This window comes from Pagrus pagrus (assembly GCF_965226575.1).
Source record: "Pagrus pagrus genome assembly, chromosome: 19".
Taxonomy (NCBI): domain Eukaryota; kingdom Metazoa; phylum Chordata; class Actinopteri; order Spariformes; family Sparidae; genus Pagrus; species Pagrus pagrus.
This window is the reverse complement of record NC_140203.1, coordinates 7,809,417-7,828,868: the sequence shown is the minus strand read 5'-3', so window position 1 is coordinate 7,828,868 and position 19,452 is coordinate 7,809,417. Positions and strand designations below refer to the sequence as shown.

Below are 19,452 nucleotides of genomic sequence, written 5' to 3'. Positions count from 1 at the left end.
GACGAGAGAGGGGGAATAGAATAACTGATAAAAATAACTGAGGAATACAGATAGGCAACACATATAGAAGCAAAGCAGGGGATTAAATCAAGGATCTTTTTATAAGTGCTTGTCATCAAACCCACTGACACCTCAGTGCTGAACATATACATGTATAAATGTTTAAATCTGTCTACTTGTCTTTAAAACATAAAAAAAAAGAAGAAGAAAACATTTTCAGGGAAGAGATTTTACTTGTGTTTTGTGAATAAAAGAGTCATCTGAGATCTGTGCCAACACTTGTATAACAAATAAAAAAGTAGGACAGCTAAGTATCTTGGTTGGGATGACACACACTTTTTAACAGCCGTTATTCTTACTGTGCAGTTTCTTGATTATTTGTTTATCCAGGGAACTCTCCTTCAACAGTTTGGTGGATCTTCCGAGTGTCTCAGCTGCACAGGGGAGCAGCAGGTAAAGATGCTCTCGAAGCAGCGTTACACTGCTTTCATCCTAAAGAACAGAGGAATCACTGTGAACATTTCATGTCTGTCAGGACAGCATATTTTGTAACATTTGTTTTTGTTCGTGTCAGCATTTGTTCAGTCAAAAAAAACATATTTTTAAATTCCTTTAAGGGTTATTATAATTGATAATAATAACAATAATAATAGCTGTGTAATACTGTATACCGCGAAACCGTGATATTTTGAGACGGTTATCGTACCCCGATAATCTCAAAACTGTTGCAACCCTAACACAGAGCTCTGGGTAAAATCACGTGTAGCTGATTGAGCAATGTACCTCAGGGCCAGAATGAATGTAGCAATGGGCGAGCAGGTGTTTGTGAAGTCCGGACAGCAGCTGGTGGAAGTGAGAGGGTGGATCAGTCTGTCCCTGACTATCACTTGATAGCTGCTTGTCACTGTTTTTCTCCAGTTCCCCAAACGCTCGCTCCTGTATGAACACAGAAAGAATGCGGAGGAGTCCATCACTCACAACAATGTGCACCAAAATATCCAAACGCGTGAAAACAGGCATCGTGATTTGACAGAGAAAACAATGCACTACTAGTCAAAATGAGGAAATTCAACACAAACATACACACAGGGTCCTCTTTTTCATACCGTGTAAAAACCAATACTGAGAAGCAGGGTTCTGAGCAGCACTTCTGCCAGGTGCAGAGGGTCATAGCTTTCAACAGAGCTGGATGAAGAGGGTGCCCGGACGGACATAGCGGGTGTCAGAGGGGGTCCCAGGGCTGTCACCTCCCCAAAATTGCTGTAACCTAGTAGAGAAGCTACATGGCTCTGATCCTGAAGGCTGCTGAGGACCATGTCTAACTGCAGACGCTTTGAACAAGAAGAGAAGAGGAGAGAATTGTCTGGTATTTGATCATTTAAATGTGAGGTTAACAAGAGGAAACACATTTTCACATTCAAGCAGTCTTCAACACATATTGCCTAGCAACGCTCAAAGTTGGCACAAGCTTCATCCATGTTCTAGCCAACTATCCCGATCAGAGTCATATTTAAAATGAGGTAAGGCAGAATACATGTCCATGGCTGTTTAATTGAATTGTTTCAGCCTTTATCTCCCTTGTTTTGACAACATTTTCCATGAAAACACACGCCTGACTGATAATGCATTGAGGCACAAAAGCACAAAAAGCACCATAACTAGTATTACGATATGTACGCATAGGCAAATTTTAAAAATAGCACAAAAGATTTCTGCATACCTGTCCTTTCGAGAGGACATTCAAGCTCTGAGGGCCCTGAGGAAGGAGAGACAGGAGCAGTTCTGTCCGTTCCCTCAGTGGAGGCAGCAACAGGGAAGCACCAATGGACAGCGTGTTCAGAACCGCCTGAGGCGTCAACACAACATGAGAGGACAAGTGGATGTCAAGGGTTAGCATTTACTGCAAGCAGTGAATAACTTGAAATTTGCAAACATGGGCTTTTTAATTAATTGACAAGACAGTAGTTAATGCTTGGTTCCTACAGCATTAGCATATTTTGACAATAATCCAGACAGACTGTAAAGTTTACCTGCTGGATGGAGTCTGGCATGTTGGTATCTATGAGCCTGAAGAGCAGGTTTCTGAGGGGCCTGCCCTGAGCTCCCAGAACCATGGCACCAGTACCCCCCGCATGAGCCAAGGACAAGTGGATGGACAGCAGCTTCATGCACAGCAAGAGAAACTGATGGTGGTCCCTGAGGAATACACACAGAGAGCATTAGGAGTGTCTGTTAAGTAGATCGGAGGGGAAGTGAATGTGTGGGAAGTGTCCTGCTGTTAGTGGTGATGCAACAAGTTCAAGGGGCCAAACAGAACATTTTCTGCAGGTGATTCTATACCGAACAAAGTTTTAAACAGGAGTAATAAAATAAAAATCTTCTGTAAGAAGTTATACAGTATAATCTGATTGAGTGCTGTGTTCATTTGATTTCCTACCTTTTAGATAAGAACGGGGCAGGGGGGGTGTCATCGCCGATGCCATCGCAGTAACTTTCTAAGAAGTTGCGTAGGTAGGTGAATGTACTCTCTTCCAAATCGACACAAAAGGGCCTGTGCCATGCCACCAGTTGCCTGGAAAAAGCACATATGTGTCAGGACTGATAAGGTAGACCCACAGATATGACAGGGGCTGAGAAAAGAACAGTTCAGTAGTTTAAAATAAAGCTGAGCACTGAAAAGCTGCAACACAGAAATGCCACTGAAATATGTTTATGGTGTAGAGGAATAGAGAGACAGTCACAATACCAAGGGAACACAGCCATTACAAAAAAGCAGACCGTGCTCACTGAGTGGACTGACATTTAAATTTGTTTCAAACAAGCTGAGGTTCTACCTGTCAGTCGGAACTGCAGTCCAAGCCAGGCTGTGAGAAGTGCCTGCAGTGATTTGCTGGATCGATACCCCCTCCAGACCAAGCACTTTCTTCGGTTTGGTGATCGGTGTTGAAGTGTGGCCTTGCCCACACTGGCCCATGGTGTTGTTCCCCCAAGCATACACTTCATTCTCTGATGAAATGTGAACAACGCACAGTCACACTCTCAGTAGCCCCTTAACAAACTTATACACCAAATTAAAACAACATTCTGAAAGCAAGGTCTAAAAAGGTTTTAAATAACTGACTTTTAACTGCTGAAGGTCTCTTACCATGGGACAGAGCCAGACAGTGGCTGTCTCCACATGAGATATCAATGATCTTGGTGATACTCAGGTCTTCTATAAACCTGGGTCTCAGAGAGGTGGTCTCAGAGGAGCCACATCCTAAACACGAGCCACAGCCCCATGCAAACACCTGAATAAATAAGATTTAACACAAGTGTATGAATTATTGGAAAAAATATCAATCTCGTCTTTATATATGTATGAGGTGATGTTAATATGCTCCTTCAAAATAAAAGCTTTCCACAAAGACAACAATGAAAGAGCTGAGTTAGCTGAGTTAAAAGTTTTTGACATTTTCACTGCTTTTTGTGGCCAGATCAGTTTTGTCAAAGAGCTGTAGGTGCAAACTTCGTTCTTCAGTTAATACAGAAAAAGACTATCATTTGGTGTTAGGCAATTCTGACATTGGCAATTCATGTCTGATCCAAAACGCTGCATCTCACCTGTCCTGCAGAGGTAAGGGCCAGAGATGACTGGCTGCCAGCACACACTTTCCTGATGATGAATCCATGCAGGGCCTCTATGACCTTGGGGCGATACACACGATTGGTGTCTCCATGACCTAGTTTACCTGCAAGGGTGAGTCATGTATGAGGCCCAGCATTAGTTTAAAAATAAACAAAGTTGGTGTTATATCCTTGAAATCAGATGTTTTGCTCAAGCAAATTTTTATTTTCTGCAATAACGAAAGTCTACCAGTAAACACAGCCATTGCATTATGGGCTTAAATTAAACTGTATGTCACTCGTCATTGTACCATTATCTCCTCCTCCAAAGGACCACACAGTGCGTCCATCTTGTGCCACAGCAATGGTGTGGGAGCTGCCGCAGGCCACCTGCCCCACACCACTGATGTCCTTTACCAGCGTAGGCATGTTCCGACTCTGACTGTCACTGTGACCTGCACAGAGGAGGAATAGAAGCAGGTGTTGCTAACATACAGGAGGAAGGATTTCACTGAAATTGTTGAGACAAATAAGCACAAGCAACTTGAGAAAAAAGTGACGTACCAAGTCTGCCAAAGTCACCTTCTCCCCAGGTGTAAAGCTCTCCATCATTAGTCACAGCGGCACTGTGTCTGTAGCCAGCAGACACACAAACAACAACCTGCCGGAGACACATTAATGTGTGATAGATTATGTTAAATCACATGGCTTTCTCATGGTAAATTTCAAATCCATCTTCCCTCCCAAAAGCAGGGTTTTCTGCTTGCTTACTTTGCCCAGCAGCGGTCCTTGTATGATTTTGGGGTATTTCTGTGTTGCACTGTTGCCATGGCCCAGTTTCCCGTATTCTCCATCACCCCAGCTGAACACCTGAAAGGAATAGTGGAAATTTTTACAATTCATGAGAAAGTACAGACTTTTATCTGTTACAATTTCACTCACACCTACAGAAGAAGTGGAAGTGACTAATTTTACAGTATTAGTCACTGTCAAGAATCTACCGTAAACAAGTTAAATTAGAAAAATAAAACGTGAAACATGTAGCAGTGGTGGTTCTAACTTCTTACCTCTCCCTCTAGAGTGATGGCCAAGGTGTGACCATCAGAGCCCTTGGAGGAGGACACCTTCTTCATGTTCCTATGTGGCTCCAGCACAAGTTTCTTGGGCATGGACTGGTTGTTGGAGTCCCCCAGGCCCAGCCGGCCATAGCTGCCTTTTCCACAGGCTTTCACCGAGCCATCTGCAGATACCGAGAAGGTACAGTACTGGCCTGCCTCAATCTAAAAGAGCAAAATGGATACAAGTGAGGACATTAAAGGGTGAGATGTAAAGCAGCAGAATAGTACAATTCTAAAAATACATCTTTTAGAAAAAAGGCTTTAGTTTCTGTCACACTTTCAATTTTTCCCACCCACGTGTTCGGAAGTCAATACACCAGATGATACTGTTATAGGTGTTTAAAGGTGAAATAATTTTCTTTCTTTACATTTTTATGTATTTTCTACTCCACGATATATTCTAAACTGTAAGAATGATAATGAATTAAGTACAAATGTAAGTAAACCTGAGAGATGGTAAAAATGTTGGTCCTTATCTTATGCATAGCCATACCATTTGAGCATCACTAAAGCCCTGAGTCAGCTTTGGCAGCAGGATTTTCTCCAGGGTTCCCTCTGCCAGCTGGTGGCTGCTGTTACTGCCCCACACATACACCATGACTGTGTCGCTTTCTGTGCCAGGAGCTGCTGCCTCAGTGCTGCAGGAGCACAGGCAGTAGGATGCTAGATTACAAATCTGTCAAAAGGGAGGAGAGTGAAGTCCTTAAAGTCAGTAACCGCAAAGCATAAAAGCTCCTAATAGTGGCAATATTTTATGTGTCTGCGAGTGTGTGACTCAAATCTCATTTACCTCCTCAAACAGGCAGAGAGCTGCCTGGGAGAGTCGACAAAGTCCATCTGCGTCCTTCTTCAGCACCTGAGTATTGACGGAGTCCCCACGGAAACCCTGGAAAAAAGATTTATGTTCAGCCTTCAACATAGATGCAAACAGTTTTATGTGCCCATATTTTTTAAACTAGCAGTAAATATCAGAAGATGAAAAGCTGTTGTGATATGTCACTGCATCATAAGGCAGAAGTCATGAAAGACAAAAATGTAATAAAAAAAAGAAAAATTTGATCCTAGTCCTTAGACGAAGAAACGTGTGTGATTCCTTGGGGCTTTCTGTTTTAAATTGTATGTAGGAAACAGGAAAAAACAAGCCATAACAATGTTGGCAATACACAGCCGCGGTTGTCAATTGAGAAAGAAATATTGCAAAGCTGATTAGTCTGCTACAGGATGACTCAATACACATATCAAGAGAGGGCAGTGAGACTGACTCAATCTTAATCCTTATCTGCACACTAATGCATCACTCCAAGCTTCAGATGAGACTGACAGCCTGCAGCAGCGATGGAGAGCCATTGTCCTGCTTTCCAGACAATGGGCCTGATTTATCACTGCCAATGGGAATGCATTAATGCAAAATTACTAACAATTAAGTAACATAGCAAGGCAGAGCAGAACAACCACACAGACAATCTTAATGGGCAGACAACAACTCATAGTGAGTTGTCAACATATCTGAACTTCTGAAAGGCTATTGATTGCCTTTCTTTATGAGGCTCTGTTAAGAAATAAGAGTTTGCCATACAATCAGAATAGGGGCGATTACTCCAGGTGATGCCATGTTATGGTCCCACAAACAAATTAATCCAAATTACCATATGATATCAGGACAAAGAAAAGTAAAAATAGTCCACAGGTAACAGACACCAGTGGTGTAAATAATAACAGTGATGGATAAATAGTTAATAGCTAATGATATATAAAGTCAAAGGAAGATTATTCCAAACTGGAGGGCAACAACAGACACAAAAAATTTGAAGAACACATAACATACCGAATATTGCCTCATTTGGAAAAGCGTTTGATGGATCACATCAAAGCCTACACCAGATGATTGCTGGGGGCTCAGTGAGGAGGAGGAAGACAGTGAAGAGGTGGGTGAGGACATGGAAGCAGCCAAGGCTACCTCCACCCACTCCAGCAGAAACTTTAGAGAGCCTCTCTGCATCGCCAGGCCGAGCAGCAGCTCCAGCGCTAGCCTCCGACCAGTCGGGTCCGCCCCACCGGTCCCGCTGCTCACTGATGTCTTCTTCAGGAAGTCGGCCACCTGTGCCAGGCAGTCCAGCCCGACTGACGGGATCTTATTCTCATTGGCCAGAGAGAGCGGTGGCAGAGACGTCAGTACCGAGGACGCCGTGGCGAGCACGTCATTGCAAAGTACCGACTCCGGATGCACTGAGGCTGCATATCTCCAGTTCTGCTGCAGTAACGAGAAGAGTAGACTCAAACCAGTCCTCACGCCCATCTCGATCAGAACATCTGTACCTGACTTTACTTTGGATGTTCCCCCTGGCAGGCAGGGCTCTGAGGCCAGCTCAAGTTGCCCACATTCAGTGCCACTGTCTGTGGACTGGGAGGGTAGCTGCACGCGGAATTTGTCATGGTATTTGCTGTGAAGTGCGTAGTAGATCCTTTGGAGAACTACCAGCCTGTGATGGAGGCCCAAGGTGTAGGAGGTTTGCGTCAGCATGCGGTGAGCCAGCCATCGCTGGCTGTGAAGCAGGGATGACAGGTACTCTTCCTTCTCCGCCGAGGCACTGGACTCGCACTCGAAGTCTGGCAGGCGTGGGCCGACGAGTTCTTGAACAGGTTGAGCTAGAGTCACCACTTCCTTGTTGTGAAGGAGCTTGTTGTAGAGCGTAGCGGCTCCATGCCTCCTGGCTGTCTGTACACTGTCTTCAGCTGCCCAGGAGCTATTGAAGTGCTCCTGCCACTTCAGCAACACATGGGTCTGACAAGGCACCATGTCTGGGCATTATCTAAAGTCGGATGTACACCTGAAAAACAAAGCGGAGAAAGATTTAAAAAATCACACGTACCATTTCCTAAGACTTGATTATGAAATGGCTTTTTTTTATTCCCATGTCATCTCTCATCGTTATTATTTTACAGGCAACATTTGCTGCTGGGAGCCAATCTTCTAATGCGTTTTCCTGCCAAGCAAATTCAGTGTAAAGGTGTCTGGTTTCTCCCTAGTGTTGGCACTTCTCCAATATACATTACATCCGGGCTAGTGGCATAAGCCCAGTGGGTACCGCTGAAATAGGTCAGCTCACCCTATGATTCTGTAACAGCTAATCAACACACCCACACTAATAATGAGGGAGACTTTTGTCTCACAAGCTGTAATGCTACACAATACCGAGGGATTGATTCGGTTTATTATTATAAGCTTCATAATAGGGTCGGTCAAAGAGTGAAACCTGCTTTGAGAGATTAGGCACACGAGTGATAATAAGCTGATCCCCCTGCTAATTCATTCATATTCTTTGTCCCAGTCAAAATGAAGTAATCAGAGTGAGCGTCTCCAAGTTAGTCACCTGACGCTCTGAAATACAATCCCATGTAAAGACCACTGGGGCTCCACCTAACCCCCGAGTCTGTCTGACTATCTGTCTGACTGTCTGACTGTCTGTCTGCATTTTAGTCTGCTTTCTGAACAAATAAAGAGCTAGTCTGTTGTTGCTGTTGAGTGGAAATTATATACATTCACAGAGAAGCTTTCCTGGAACAAAGAAATACAGATTTTGGATTTCCCATCTAGCGTTTTAGTTAATCATACGAGGTTTTGTTGACTGGACTCCTTCAAAACCATGTAATCCATACTGAAGATTAAATGTGACAGTCCCATGCCATGACAGTCACAATATGCTAGTTAGCATTCATACCTTAGTGGGTGATTTCATGGGAATAACACTCGCATTACATTCCCATGGTAAAGCACATTCATCCTACTAAAGTTCATGAAAGAGTAGATGTAATAACAACTAGGCTAGTATTAAACTAACTGGTAAAATCTGCTGTTAAATAAAGAAATCTCCATACTCTTTGGTCAAGGCTGAGACTCCTTCTAGGTTTAAAACTAGTGATAGAAAGCTAATAACAGGCTGCTAAACATGTGAGCATGCCACTTCTTTGACCACAGTAAACACAGTCACGGAGCCTCATCTCTCCTGCCTTGCCTGAGGCCTGTAGGGCTATATGGTTTCCACTCTGGCCAAAAATAACAGCAAGCATTGATATAGTAATAGGCTCTTCGGTCAGACAACCACTGCAAGCAACCATCATGAGGCGCAATCATCTCTGATTGTAAACTATTAGGGATTGTAGGACAAAAAACACTGGAACCACAGTTCACCAATATCAGTCCATCTGGGGACATAGCTAATTACCTGTTAGTGATTACAGATAACAAATTGGGCCAAATGTCCCAGAAACTTGCCAGTGAGCTATATAAAATAAAATAAAAATATAAAGGTTAATAACTGGTCTCATTTGTAGTCCTCGAGGCTTATGATGAAACCCTTCATATACCGAAATTGAATGTCAGTAATTGACATTGAAGACATGCAGCAGCATGTGTAATCAGAAGACAAGTCAATTTCAGTGCCATCAGGGAACAGTGACAGTAAAACTGGTTTACATTTTAAAGTAAAGTGAATCGACGGCAACACGCACATCTCTTGGTTTATCTCTTTTAGTGGTGCAGGGAATCAAACCCAGCAAAAAATCTAACTCCAGAGAAAACCATTAAATTACCACACGCACTTATCACCTCTGTGTTAATAGATTTATTAAATAAGGTCAAAAAGACCTTTTCTAAGACACGCCGTCTTCTATTTTGAGACTGTACGACATGGTGTCTTGAGAAAGGTCTTTGTGACGGAAACGTCGACATTTTTTAATAAATCACTCAATGCAGGTGAAAAAGTGTGGGTGGGAATTTACTCTTTTTTTGCTGGAATCACATTTAAAATAACACAAGTTCTCATGAGGAATTTGCATTACAATCTTAAGTTTCACAGAGAAAACACTATTAAAATCATCATGGTGTGACATCTGATGGGGTCCACCAAACACACGTGTTTTCTTAAATCTGGAGAACAAGATTTGTAGACCAGGACATATCTGCAGTACTACAAATCTTCATTATAATGCTGTTTTATAGCTTCTTGCCATTTGGACATTGCACTTAGTAGGGCTGGGCGATATGGCCTAAAAATTATATCGCAATATTTTTAGGCTACATCTCGATATTTTTAAATCTCCTCAAAAGCACTTCATTAATGCTACAACTGGGAGACAAATACCCTCTCGGTTTTGACAACATTGGTGACGATTAAGTTTTTCACAAAATATTAACACAATGACAGATAAATAGTCATCAATAATGTGGATATAATGACTAAGTGGGTAAAGACAAGCATCACTTTACTGTAATGCAGCCTTTAAAACCAGGACAAAACACCATTTATGCTACATCACGATTTAACAATATCCAAAATTTACGACTATAGTCTCATATCACGATTACGATATTATATCTTTATATTGCCAAGCCCTAGCACTTAACCATATTGCAATATTTATTATATTTCAATCAATTGTGCAGACCTGGCATCATAAGATCTAATCGGTTAATTAGATAATGACCATACATGTGGCCAAGATTATTTTTTTATGCTTCAGTTGGCCTTCAGTCTAGAGGCCAGCGAGAAGCTCAGCTATTGGGGAGGACCTTAACCATCCTGCTTCAACTTGACTGAAGCCAGTCAAGGTGTTTCAAGCACCTGGGTGCCCTCTGATGGGCTCCCTGATGGTAGGAGGGCCCCCCTGAGGCTACATGTCCCATGGGTGCCACCCAACATGAGCTGGAGGAAGTTGCTGGGCCAAAGGACGCTTAGTTGCCACAACACACACCACAATAAGCAGGCAGACAATGAATAGATGACTGTTAAATAAATGAATTATCTGCTAATGTCAGCACTGAACGGGAGATATATTTAAAGGCCGTGTATTCATCTTAATATGAGCTGCATAATGTCTGACAGCTTAGTTATCTTGGGCTGCAGGGGGGGAGGAAGAAGGCAGGCAGCTACCGTTACAGCGTTACAGCCCACCGACAATGTCATGTTGTCAGAAGTTAGGCATTGACTTGGGCATTCATGCTAACGACGTTAACCGACAGGATAATCTAATTCAATACACGATAAACGACATTATCCAGCCTTTGCTGTCTTACTTAGAAGCGTCTGTCAACATTTCGTAGCATTAACGTTGAGGTGTTTTTTTCATCTCTGGCGTTAGTAGACGTTAGCGAAATCTTACAGTGAAGCCGTTAAGCTACGCAGACGTAAACAGCCAGATATGCGAATATGAGACACAGCCTCCACCGTGTCATTCACAAACACCGGTAATATTATTCTGCATCTGCGGTGACAGCTGAGCTAACGCTGGCTGCAGTGCAGTTGCTAGTCTGCTTCCATGGCTGTCAAAAAAACCGACCAAGCCCCTCCGCTCGTTGGCTGACAGCTCTCGGCAAAACACTCCCGCGGCTCGCTAGCGTCGAGTCGATGCGTTCAGGTGAATATCGTGAAGATAACACAGACCGCAAGTTACCTTGGCTGTAAACCCCCGCAGATAAATGGTTTGCGTTACCTGTCCCGTCCCAGTGAGGTCTCCCTTGGACGTGAATATCATATCAACCTTCTCCTCTTTCCTCTTCTTCTTCGGCGGCTTTACGTTCTCGTCGCTGCTGGCAGCCGGTGCCGCCATCTTGTGTCCAGGAGGGTGGACTGCCATGTTTTTTTGTTTGTTTGTTTTTTTGTTTTATATCTTTTATTTTTCCTCTATTTTCAGACTGAACGCTGTCCAGTGTGTGTTTACTGTTTTTACAAAGAACCAGAGAGTAACCCAAAATCTAAAAGCTCCTTTTTTTACTGATATTAAGTGCCTCTGCACAGAATAACAGATAAAATAGGCCCAGGCTATTTAAAGGGGCATTCCACTTATTCTACACACGCTTGAGATACCTTGATACCACTCAGCCCGTGAAAAAAGACGCTTAAAGTGATAGTTCAGGTAGTTTGATGTGGGGTTGTATGAGGTACTTATCTGCAGTAGATGGCGTCGGGAGAGCCACAATGTCCTCTGTGGCTCTGGAGGGAGCATTGCATTGTGGGAAATGTAGGACCCAGTGTTTTTGGACCTAAAAGTCTGTATGGAGAAGCAGCAATCAGCAGCCAAACGTATTTTAAAGTATAAAAATATTTATATCCTCTTAAGTGTACGCTATGTTTTTAACATTTTTGGTGCTTTACGTTGCCGTCAAACAGCCTTTTTCTTTGACACTACATTCTGCTTGTGTGTAGAAATAACAAGACTTTCTATGGTTGAGTTAAAAACATAGTGTACACTTAAATATATGCATATATATTAGGTAGGAATTATTCTAGGTGACTAAAATACATCTTGCTGCTGGTACAGTTTCAGCTGTACAAAGTTTCCTGCCGGTGCTACACGCTGCTTCTCCACACAGGGGGAGAGCTGATGGTCATCTACTGCAGGTAACACATTCACTAGGGATAAGTACCTCATACAACCCCACATCGAAAGACCCGAACTATCCCTTTAATGTACTCTGTGGCTCTGGAGGGAGCATTGCATTGTGGGAAATGTAGGACCCAGTGTTTCTGGACCTAAAAGTCAGGATATGTCAGCCTCTGCTGCTTAGATTTTAATTATTTCCTTAAAGATCTTCTGATACCCCCAACTATATAGAACTGTAATGCTCAATTTTGGGAATTCCCCATTGAAGCAGCTCCAATTTGGTCTCATTTGTCTCCAGTTGTGTGTGTTATCTAGGCCTGTTTGTCAATATTATGCCTTATACTTACAATGTTTTTTGTTGCATTACCAATCAGTTCATTTGGAAAAAACACAAACGAAAACATCTTTATTTGTTTTTAAAGTTACAACATTTTAAAACAGAAGACGACAAATGAAAAACAACATCAACATCAATACAGGACATACTCTTCTCAGAAATTTAAAACCCTCCACATGTTACATTTGTTGGCATATTTAACAGTTCATTTGTGACTTTGTTATGTAGTGCCCTTTGTGGTGTCGTTCCAGTCAGTATAGGTGATTTGAGAGGGGTGAATGCCATCCCTCTTATTGGCAAATGACCAGAATGCTTCCTTGTTAACCTGCATCTCCTTTTAGTCTAGACTGCTTAAGTCATTAAAGGGGATCTATGGAACTTTCTGTGTGGTGGAAGCAAGGCATTAGTTATGTTAGCGGACTTGTGCATAAAGCCACATTCTTTGGACTGTTGCAGAAAATACGACCCGAGTTCATCATGAAGAAATTCACCATGTCGCAGCATTAAACAACTTAAACAAATTTTAAATCAGATTTATAATCCGGCCGTGGTCGCGGAGGAGTGAGAAGATTGTAGAGACACACCGCTGCCTCTAGTGTTCCCTCTGGCTTTTTAGCTTCTGCTGCAGAAAATACACCCCAAAACCAGACTATCTCTGTCACAAAATCTGAAGGGAGATGATTTAAGCCCAAGTGCAAATCACTTACAGGTAGAGAGCCTACTCGGGCCCCACAATTAATCCAAATATAATCAAAAAGTGCAATATCCAAATCACAAGAAACTGCAGGTTCTTGATGGTGGCAGGTGTGACAGCTGCAGAGATGTCCTAGCCTACACATATGCAATGCTCTCCAGATGTTGTTGACCCCAACAAATGTCACATCATCATGATTTAAATGGGGGGTTTTTTCAGGGAAGATTGAAATTTCAATCATGTCAATCATACGCCAGTCACAATACTGTCAGAATACTTACAGTATGATTTTTGTTTTACTATATTATGCAGCCCTAGTGCTTATACTCCTCTCCTTCTGGAGGAGAAAATATGATGAAATTTCATTGCAATGACGCAGGGCCCTCTGTGTGGCCCCTCCACTGTGATAAAGGTGGCCTCTGACAGCTTGAGTCCGCCACTGGTCAGTTACTTCTTGTTAAAAAAACAAGTCCAATCATATGATAAAAGACTCATTTCAACTCATTTTGAGATGTCATGTCAAATAATTAATTTCCCTTTAAAACAACCTTAATTCCAGAAAACGACCTCTTTCTTTCTGATGTTTTTATTTTCACGATTCAGTTGAAACTGGTTGATCTTTCCATTGTGTTACATATTGTCAATAAGGCTTCCAGTCATGGGATGTTGTGAAAACATCCTCACACAAAACCCATCAGAGCTGAGCCAGTCACGACAGACCTGCTGGTTTGGGGGGTTCCGTCACTGCCTAACACAAAAACAAACCAAAGATAACTTATGACATCAGGTCACACGAATTTCAATTCCTGGATGGCGGTCCAGAGTAAATCCCACTTCCAAGCCGGATCTCTAAAAAAGGGGCCTGACTGACAAAAAAAAAAAAAAAAAAAAAGGACGACAACACCGGAATGAGGAAATTGACGAGGGCAAGTCATGTGCAAAACAAAGTTGTTCATCGCTGATAACCATCCAACCTGATGAACCACAGGTCACTCCACTCAAGTCCTCCAGAGGTGCTCCGCTTCTCCGTCTCTCCCCGAGGATCCAGCAACAGACCGGCCAGCCTTTTCCAGCCTTGCAGCCGCATCCCAGTCATGTCTCTTCTCCTCATCACTGTGTTGTCTTCACTTCTGGTGCGGGATGCCGAGGCGTGGGGCGCCAATGTCAAGTACGCGGTGAACTGCCCGGACAGATGCAACACGGAGCGGTGTGGCGGGACGCAGCGCTGCACACGGACCGTCCTGGACGACTGCGGCTGTTGTCAGGTCTGTGCAGCGGGCAGAGGGGAGCACTGCTACCGCACGGTGTCGGGGATGCACGGGGTGAAGTGCGGACCGGGCTTATTCTGCGAGTTCTACAAGGATGAGGACGATTACGGAGACGAATATGGGATCTGCAAAGGTATGTTCACATGCAACATTTAAACCTGCCTGTTGGTGGGCTGCTTCTGCTTGCAGGCTGCATTTTTGACTATGTGATGACCCTGCTGCACCAAATGCAGAATGTTGTCACAGTGTTTTAGGATCTATTTAGTGAATTATCACAGCAGATAGCAGATGCATCATTGCAATATAAGTGAGTGATTAAGAGGCACATGTGCAGATGTGTGCAGCATTGCTTTAAATATGATTTAACTTGATGATTAGCCCATTAGATGCTTGGAGTTTTCATCAATTTGCTTTTTTTTTTTGTCTATTTAGCACATTTCTCCTGATCACTGTGAATTGGGGCCCATATCAGAGCCAGTCCTACTCTAACATTTCCCCCTCTCTTTGCTCAGACTACTCTACAATAATGTTTTCTCTCTTTACAGACTGCCTGTACGGGACCTACGGGGTCGAGTGCCGCAAGACATGCAACTGCAAAGGTGGTATCTGTGACAGGGAGACGGGAGCCTGTCTCAACCTCAAATTCTTCGCCATAATCGCCAGCAACCTCAAGAATGAGCCACAAGCAGGTAAATGTAACCACGAAGACTGTTCGGTGTTGGTGTTATCAGTCAAATGTCTTCCCAAAGCAACTAAATGAACTTATGAAAAAGCCTTCTCTGTTGTGAGATGAACTGAATTCCTCCTCTTGTATTTCCAGGGGTCGAAGTGGGCTCAGGAGAGGTCAGCACCGCCCAGAGCACGGACCAACACACAGACAGATCCACGGCTCCGAAGAGGCTCAACCCTCGCTGACAACCGCTGACAAGGCTGAATCTATTCAGTGTAAATGTAGCATTAACTTATAAATGAACTGAAAGATATATTTTATTATGTTAAACGATGGAGAAAAAAAAACTTTTTTACGGCATTTGGAAAGTTTATTTGGTCCTTCACCACCACCATCACCATCTTTTCTAATGAAATATGCAGACTATGTTATTCTTTCCAAATTCTCTCTGTCTCTGTTTATCTGTTTATACAGTAAATTAGTTAAAATGATCCTGCAGTCTGTTCCCATTCTCTCATTAAGTGTGCCTTCATGCATTGTCGTTGAGAAAAATGAGAGTTAACGTCACGTGAAAGGGCCTTGCATTTATTTTCAAACTGGATACAGCAATATTTTTCCTTGATTCAGTTTTCCATATCGATATTTTATTTGTACTGTATAGATGTAAAGCAGACATGGAACATATCATGTATATGACACCAGCCAATGTAAAGAATGCTCTTTAATTAAACCAAAGTTATCACTGAATTTGTCATTTTCACTGCCTAATTATGTATGAAATTAATTAGCAATGCATCATTTGATACAGAAACTGCAGTATTAAAAAAAACCCTAAGAAAACACTGTTGAATGGTTTTATAATGTGGTCATTAATAATTACGAACAACTGTTGGCAGTTGAAGGTAAATGTTAATGGATTCCTAAAATAAGCATAGTGCACAGTAGATGATATCCGTAAATGCCATTCAGTTGATTGTGTGACCTACACCTCTCTGTGTAGCTCAACAAATATACGAGCTGTGAAGTTAAAGACACGTGACAAATACAAACTTCACCTGATAATGTGCAAGTTATGGAAAAAGTGGAATAAGTCAATAAGTGAGTTCTTTCATCAATCTGAGGATGTGAACTTTTTTTTCTTTTCCTTCCTTATCCAAGTGACCAGTGGTAGCAGATAAAAAATTGTAAGTTGTATAAATGCTGCAGAGACTGATGTCTATCAGACAGATTGTCTCAGGACTTTCTAATCTCTGTGACACTTTATAATAACCATCAGTAATTAATGTTAAACGTAAGGTTCATGTAATTTTAGTGACCTGTTATTTGACTGTTAACAGCCAGATACAGACCATTTATTAAGCACTTGTAAAGGTTTATCATCATTATCAGTTACAACTTTAAATGTCCGTCCAAATAATGTTTATAGATGAACTACACAGTATTTATTAACCATTTCCAAAGTATTATAAACATCAGTTGCAACTCTACAATTGCTTTATAAATGGTTCATAAAGCATTTCATTGTTTGTTAAGAGTGAAATAACTATAAACTAAAGTTTTAGAAGCTATAAATTGACCATTTTTTAATGATGGTTATTATAAAGTGTTACTTTGGCATGCATTATAAGATAATTCACAGTATTTTATCATCAGTGCTGGAAAAGTGAATAAATATACCAGGTGATTGAGTTGAGAAGAACATCCCTGAAGACCTTCATACAGTATTTCTACAAGAACGTGACATCTCAACATGTTCAAGGGACTCCTGGTAAAGAAGAAGAAGAAGAAGAAGAAGAGGAAGAAGAAGAATCTTTATTTATCGAATACAATCGTACAATGTAGAGAAAGTTTGTTGCATTGAAGCCATCCCCGAGGAGCAGTGGGCATCCAACGTACAGCGAAGGGGAGAGGAGATTTGTTATTATCTGGCTGGCATGAGTGGTATTTATTTATAGAGGGCGGAGAAAGCTTCTCTGAACAGTATAAAAGAAGTCAAGATAGAAGTATGTCTTCTGCGTAGAAGGAATTCTTGTTTCCCATGATGATACGACATGAAATATCCAAACTGTGGAGCAGAAAGTGCTGAGAATCTTTCAGGCATCCTTGACTCTTCAGTGGAGGAACGCCCTACTTTCTCAGCTTCCACAAATGGGAAAATATTCTTTGTTCCCATGCAGAAGACATTTCTCAGACATGGAAAAAAAATGCTTTTACCACATATAGCATGTGAAGAGCTGAAGAGCAATGACGACGTTTACTGGCTTTATGAAAGACATTGTTACTGATGGGAGAGTTGCAACTTTGCCTATAAATCTGTCATTAGTCATGATGAGAAAAGTTATGAAAGAAAATGATTTAAAATTTTTGAGCGACCGCATAAAGCCTTTTCTTGAGATAAGGAAATAATTTCCTTCCAACATTCCTAAAAGTCTTTCAACTTTTCTCTCAGCCCTGACAATTATAACTCGTACAGTATAACTGAAATGAATCATCTCCCTGAGCGAGCAGACTCAAAATCTTCACATTGTAAGTGAGCAGCATTTCAATATCCAGTCCTACTTAACTGAAGAAAATGCTTAGAAGTACTGAAGTTTCATGAAGAGGAGGAAGAAATCCTTTCATTTATCGAAGTCTCAGATCCTGTGATAGTTGACCACTCTTTGAAATACAGTAATAAGGTTCACTATGAAATCATGGTGCTTTAAATGAAATATATTAATCACAGATACATTTAGTAATGAGTTCTGATCATCAAAAATCTTTCTGTGATACATCTATAATATTTTCTTTGAATAGAAAAGTTTTATACATTTAAACTTGTATTCATAGTCTGTAATAAATGCAGTAAATGAGCTGGCAAATTAAATTAAATATGCAATTTTGACTTTTTAAAGTTTTTTTAATCAGGATTAAAGGGGCTCTGAGGGGGGCTCTAAAGGGGCGGTTGCTAGTTTATGTTGTTATCATCCATTTCTAAATTATTGTTAGCTGCTTGGGTACGTGCGTAGAGTCACATCCTTGGGACTGTCGCAGAAAATCCGACCCGTGTCCTTCACAAAGAGAGTCCACAGTCCGGCAGCATTAAACAACTTTAACACATCGTCCGCAGGCTTGTATAGGCAACTGAGAGAGATAAGGAGTTAACATTAACATTAACATGGCTTACATGTGGCCAATAAAAACGCAATTAATACATTGTTAAAAAAGAGCCCCTTTAAACCTCAGGTTATTCATCATCAAACATGATGTGACCCCTTGATTACAGGAACGTGAATTTTCTCCTCTTTTAACACGTCACCCCGCAGCATTAAAGTGCAAATCATCCGAAAGCACATCAAACATTTTGGCCCCAAGCTGCAAAATAATCCCGTCCCTGGAGTTAAAAATATCTCTTATTAGCCTCACCTCTGACTCTTACGGCTACGACAAAATGTTTTCCAGTATTCAGCTTGTTTATTTCCTGTGCTTCCTGACACCTGTGAAAATGGCCCTTCTTCCTGTTGTTGTTGTGTCTGCCTAGGACAGGAATTTAAAAAGCAAGAGACACTCCAAAAGCCTGGAATCTATCAGTGACACACAACTGCCCTTGTTTGGAGGTGGAAGAGGACACTTCCTGTCCAGCTTTATTCAATTATTATTTAAATGAAAGCTCAATACCTAAACATCTATCAAACAATATAGTGTCTCGGAGACAAATGTTGAAATAGGGTGATCTTTTATGTACTTATGTAACAGATGAACATGAGTGACAAAGTGTTATTCTTCGATCCGTGTTATAATTTTAAGTCATTTCTCCAATAAAAAAAAGTGGAAATTGAAGAATTAAAATCTAAAATCTTTGCAAGGAAGAGAGCGCTTTTTTTTTGCTTTAAAACCTTAAAAGACTTTAAGGGTAATGCAGCTTGTTTTCCTTCTTCTCGTTTGTCGTTTAACTACAATAATTATGAATTAAAAACGCAAGATTAAGGTATATTGATGTACAATAAAACCAATTTCCTGCTCTTCATAGTTTTGTACGTTCACATCATTGTCACAAAGGGATAAAGGTCCCAGAAAATGACATGAATTCACTGGAGGGATGTATCGTCTCAGTCCAAGGACAAGGTGACACACACGCATGCACGCACACACACAAACAAACACACACACACAGTGATACAGGCAGGTATGGGAGCAGTCTGTGCTCATAAGTGCTCGGGCCCGAATGTTCCTCTCGTTCCCCTGAGAACCAACAGGCCGAGGCCTCGCATCCAAACAAAGGACCCTGGAAAATAACAGGAAAGCGTTGGTGAGAAATACCCTTTATCTGACTCCCTGAACACGTCACTGCCGCCTCCACAGAAACAAAGGTGCGTGAACGGAGTAGTAAATAACACTGA

General features: G+C 41.7%; 2 protein-coding genes across 15 annotated transcripts in view; one reads left to right on the top strand and one right to left on the bottom strand.

The window, feature by feature from the left end:
• Nucleotides 1–11,370, bottom strand: part of LOC311275482 (putative E3 ubiquitin-protein ligase HERC1) — a 42,634-nt gene extending 31,264 nt beyond the window's left edge. For 7 of the 13 annotated variants that reach the window (XM_084384080.1, XM_084384082.1, XM_084384081.1 and 4 more), the window contains exons 1-17: nt 11,214–11,369; nt 6,550–7,552; nt 5,515–5,610; nt 5,218–5,400; nt 4,674–4,886; nt 4,378–4,476; nt 4,171–4,267; nt 3,918–4,061; nt 3,604–3,731; nt 3,146–3,290; nt 2,835–3,006; nt 2,438–2,572; nt 2,031–2,196; nt 1,721–1,846; nt 1,107–1,331; nt 784–936; nt 360–492 (exon numbers count right to left, since the gene is read on the bottom strand). In XM_084384080.1, coding sequence (XP_084240206.1) covers nt 360–492; nt 784–936; nt 1,107–1,331; nt 1,721–1,846; nt 2,031–2,196; nt 2,438–2,572; nt 2,835–3,006; nt 3,146–3,290; nt 3,604–3,731; nt 3,918–4,061; nt 4,171–4,267; nt 4,378–4,476; nt 4,674–4,886; nt 5,218–5,400; nt 5,515–5,610; nt 6,550–7,521 — 3,187 coding nt within the window. In that variant the 5' untranslated portion in view covers nt 7,522–7,552; nt 11,214–11,369. Of the gene's footprint in view, nt 1–359; nt 493–783; nt 937–1,106; nt 1,332–1,720; nt 1,847–2,030; nt 2,197–2,437; nt 2,573–2,834; nt 3,007–3,145; nt 3,291–3,603; nt 3,732–3,917; nt 4,062–4,170; nt 4,268–4,377; nt 4,477–4,673; nt 4,887–5,217; nt 5,401–5,514; nt 5,611–6,549; nt 7,553–11,174 lie in introns of all 13 variants that reach the window. The other 6 variants (XM_084384074.1, XM_084384071.1, XM_084384077.1 and 3 more) reach the window with 2 other exon arrangements.
• On the top strand, nt 11,092–15,887 carry esm1 (endothelial cell-specific molecule 1). 2 transcript variants are annotated; one of them, XM_084384085.1, is made up of 4 exons: nt 11,092–11,138; nt 14,124–14,536; nt 14,949–15,092; nt 15,224–15,887. In XM_084384085.1, the coding sequence occupies exons 2-4, from the start codon at nt 14,230–14,232 to the stop codon at nt 15,316–15,318; spliced, it is 546 nt and encodes a 181-aa protein (XP_084240211.1). In that variant the 5' UTR covers nt 11,092–11,138; nt 14,124–14,229; the 3' UTR covers nt 15,319–15,887. The 2 variants fall into 2 exon arrangements, with proteins under 2 accessions (XP_084240211.1, XP_084240210.1); XM_084384084.1 differs by lacking the exon at nt 11,092–11,138 and having other exon boundaries at nt 14,013–14,536.
• The last annotated feature ends 3,565 nt before the right edge of the window (nt 15,888–19,452 follow it).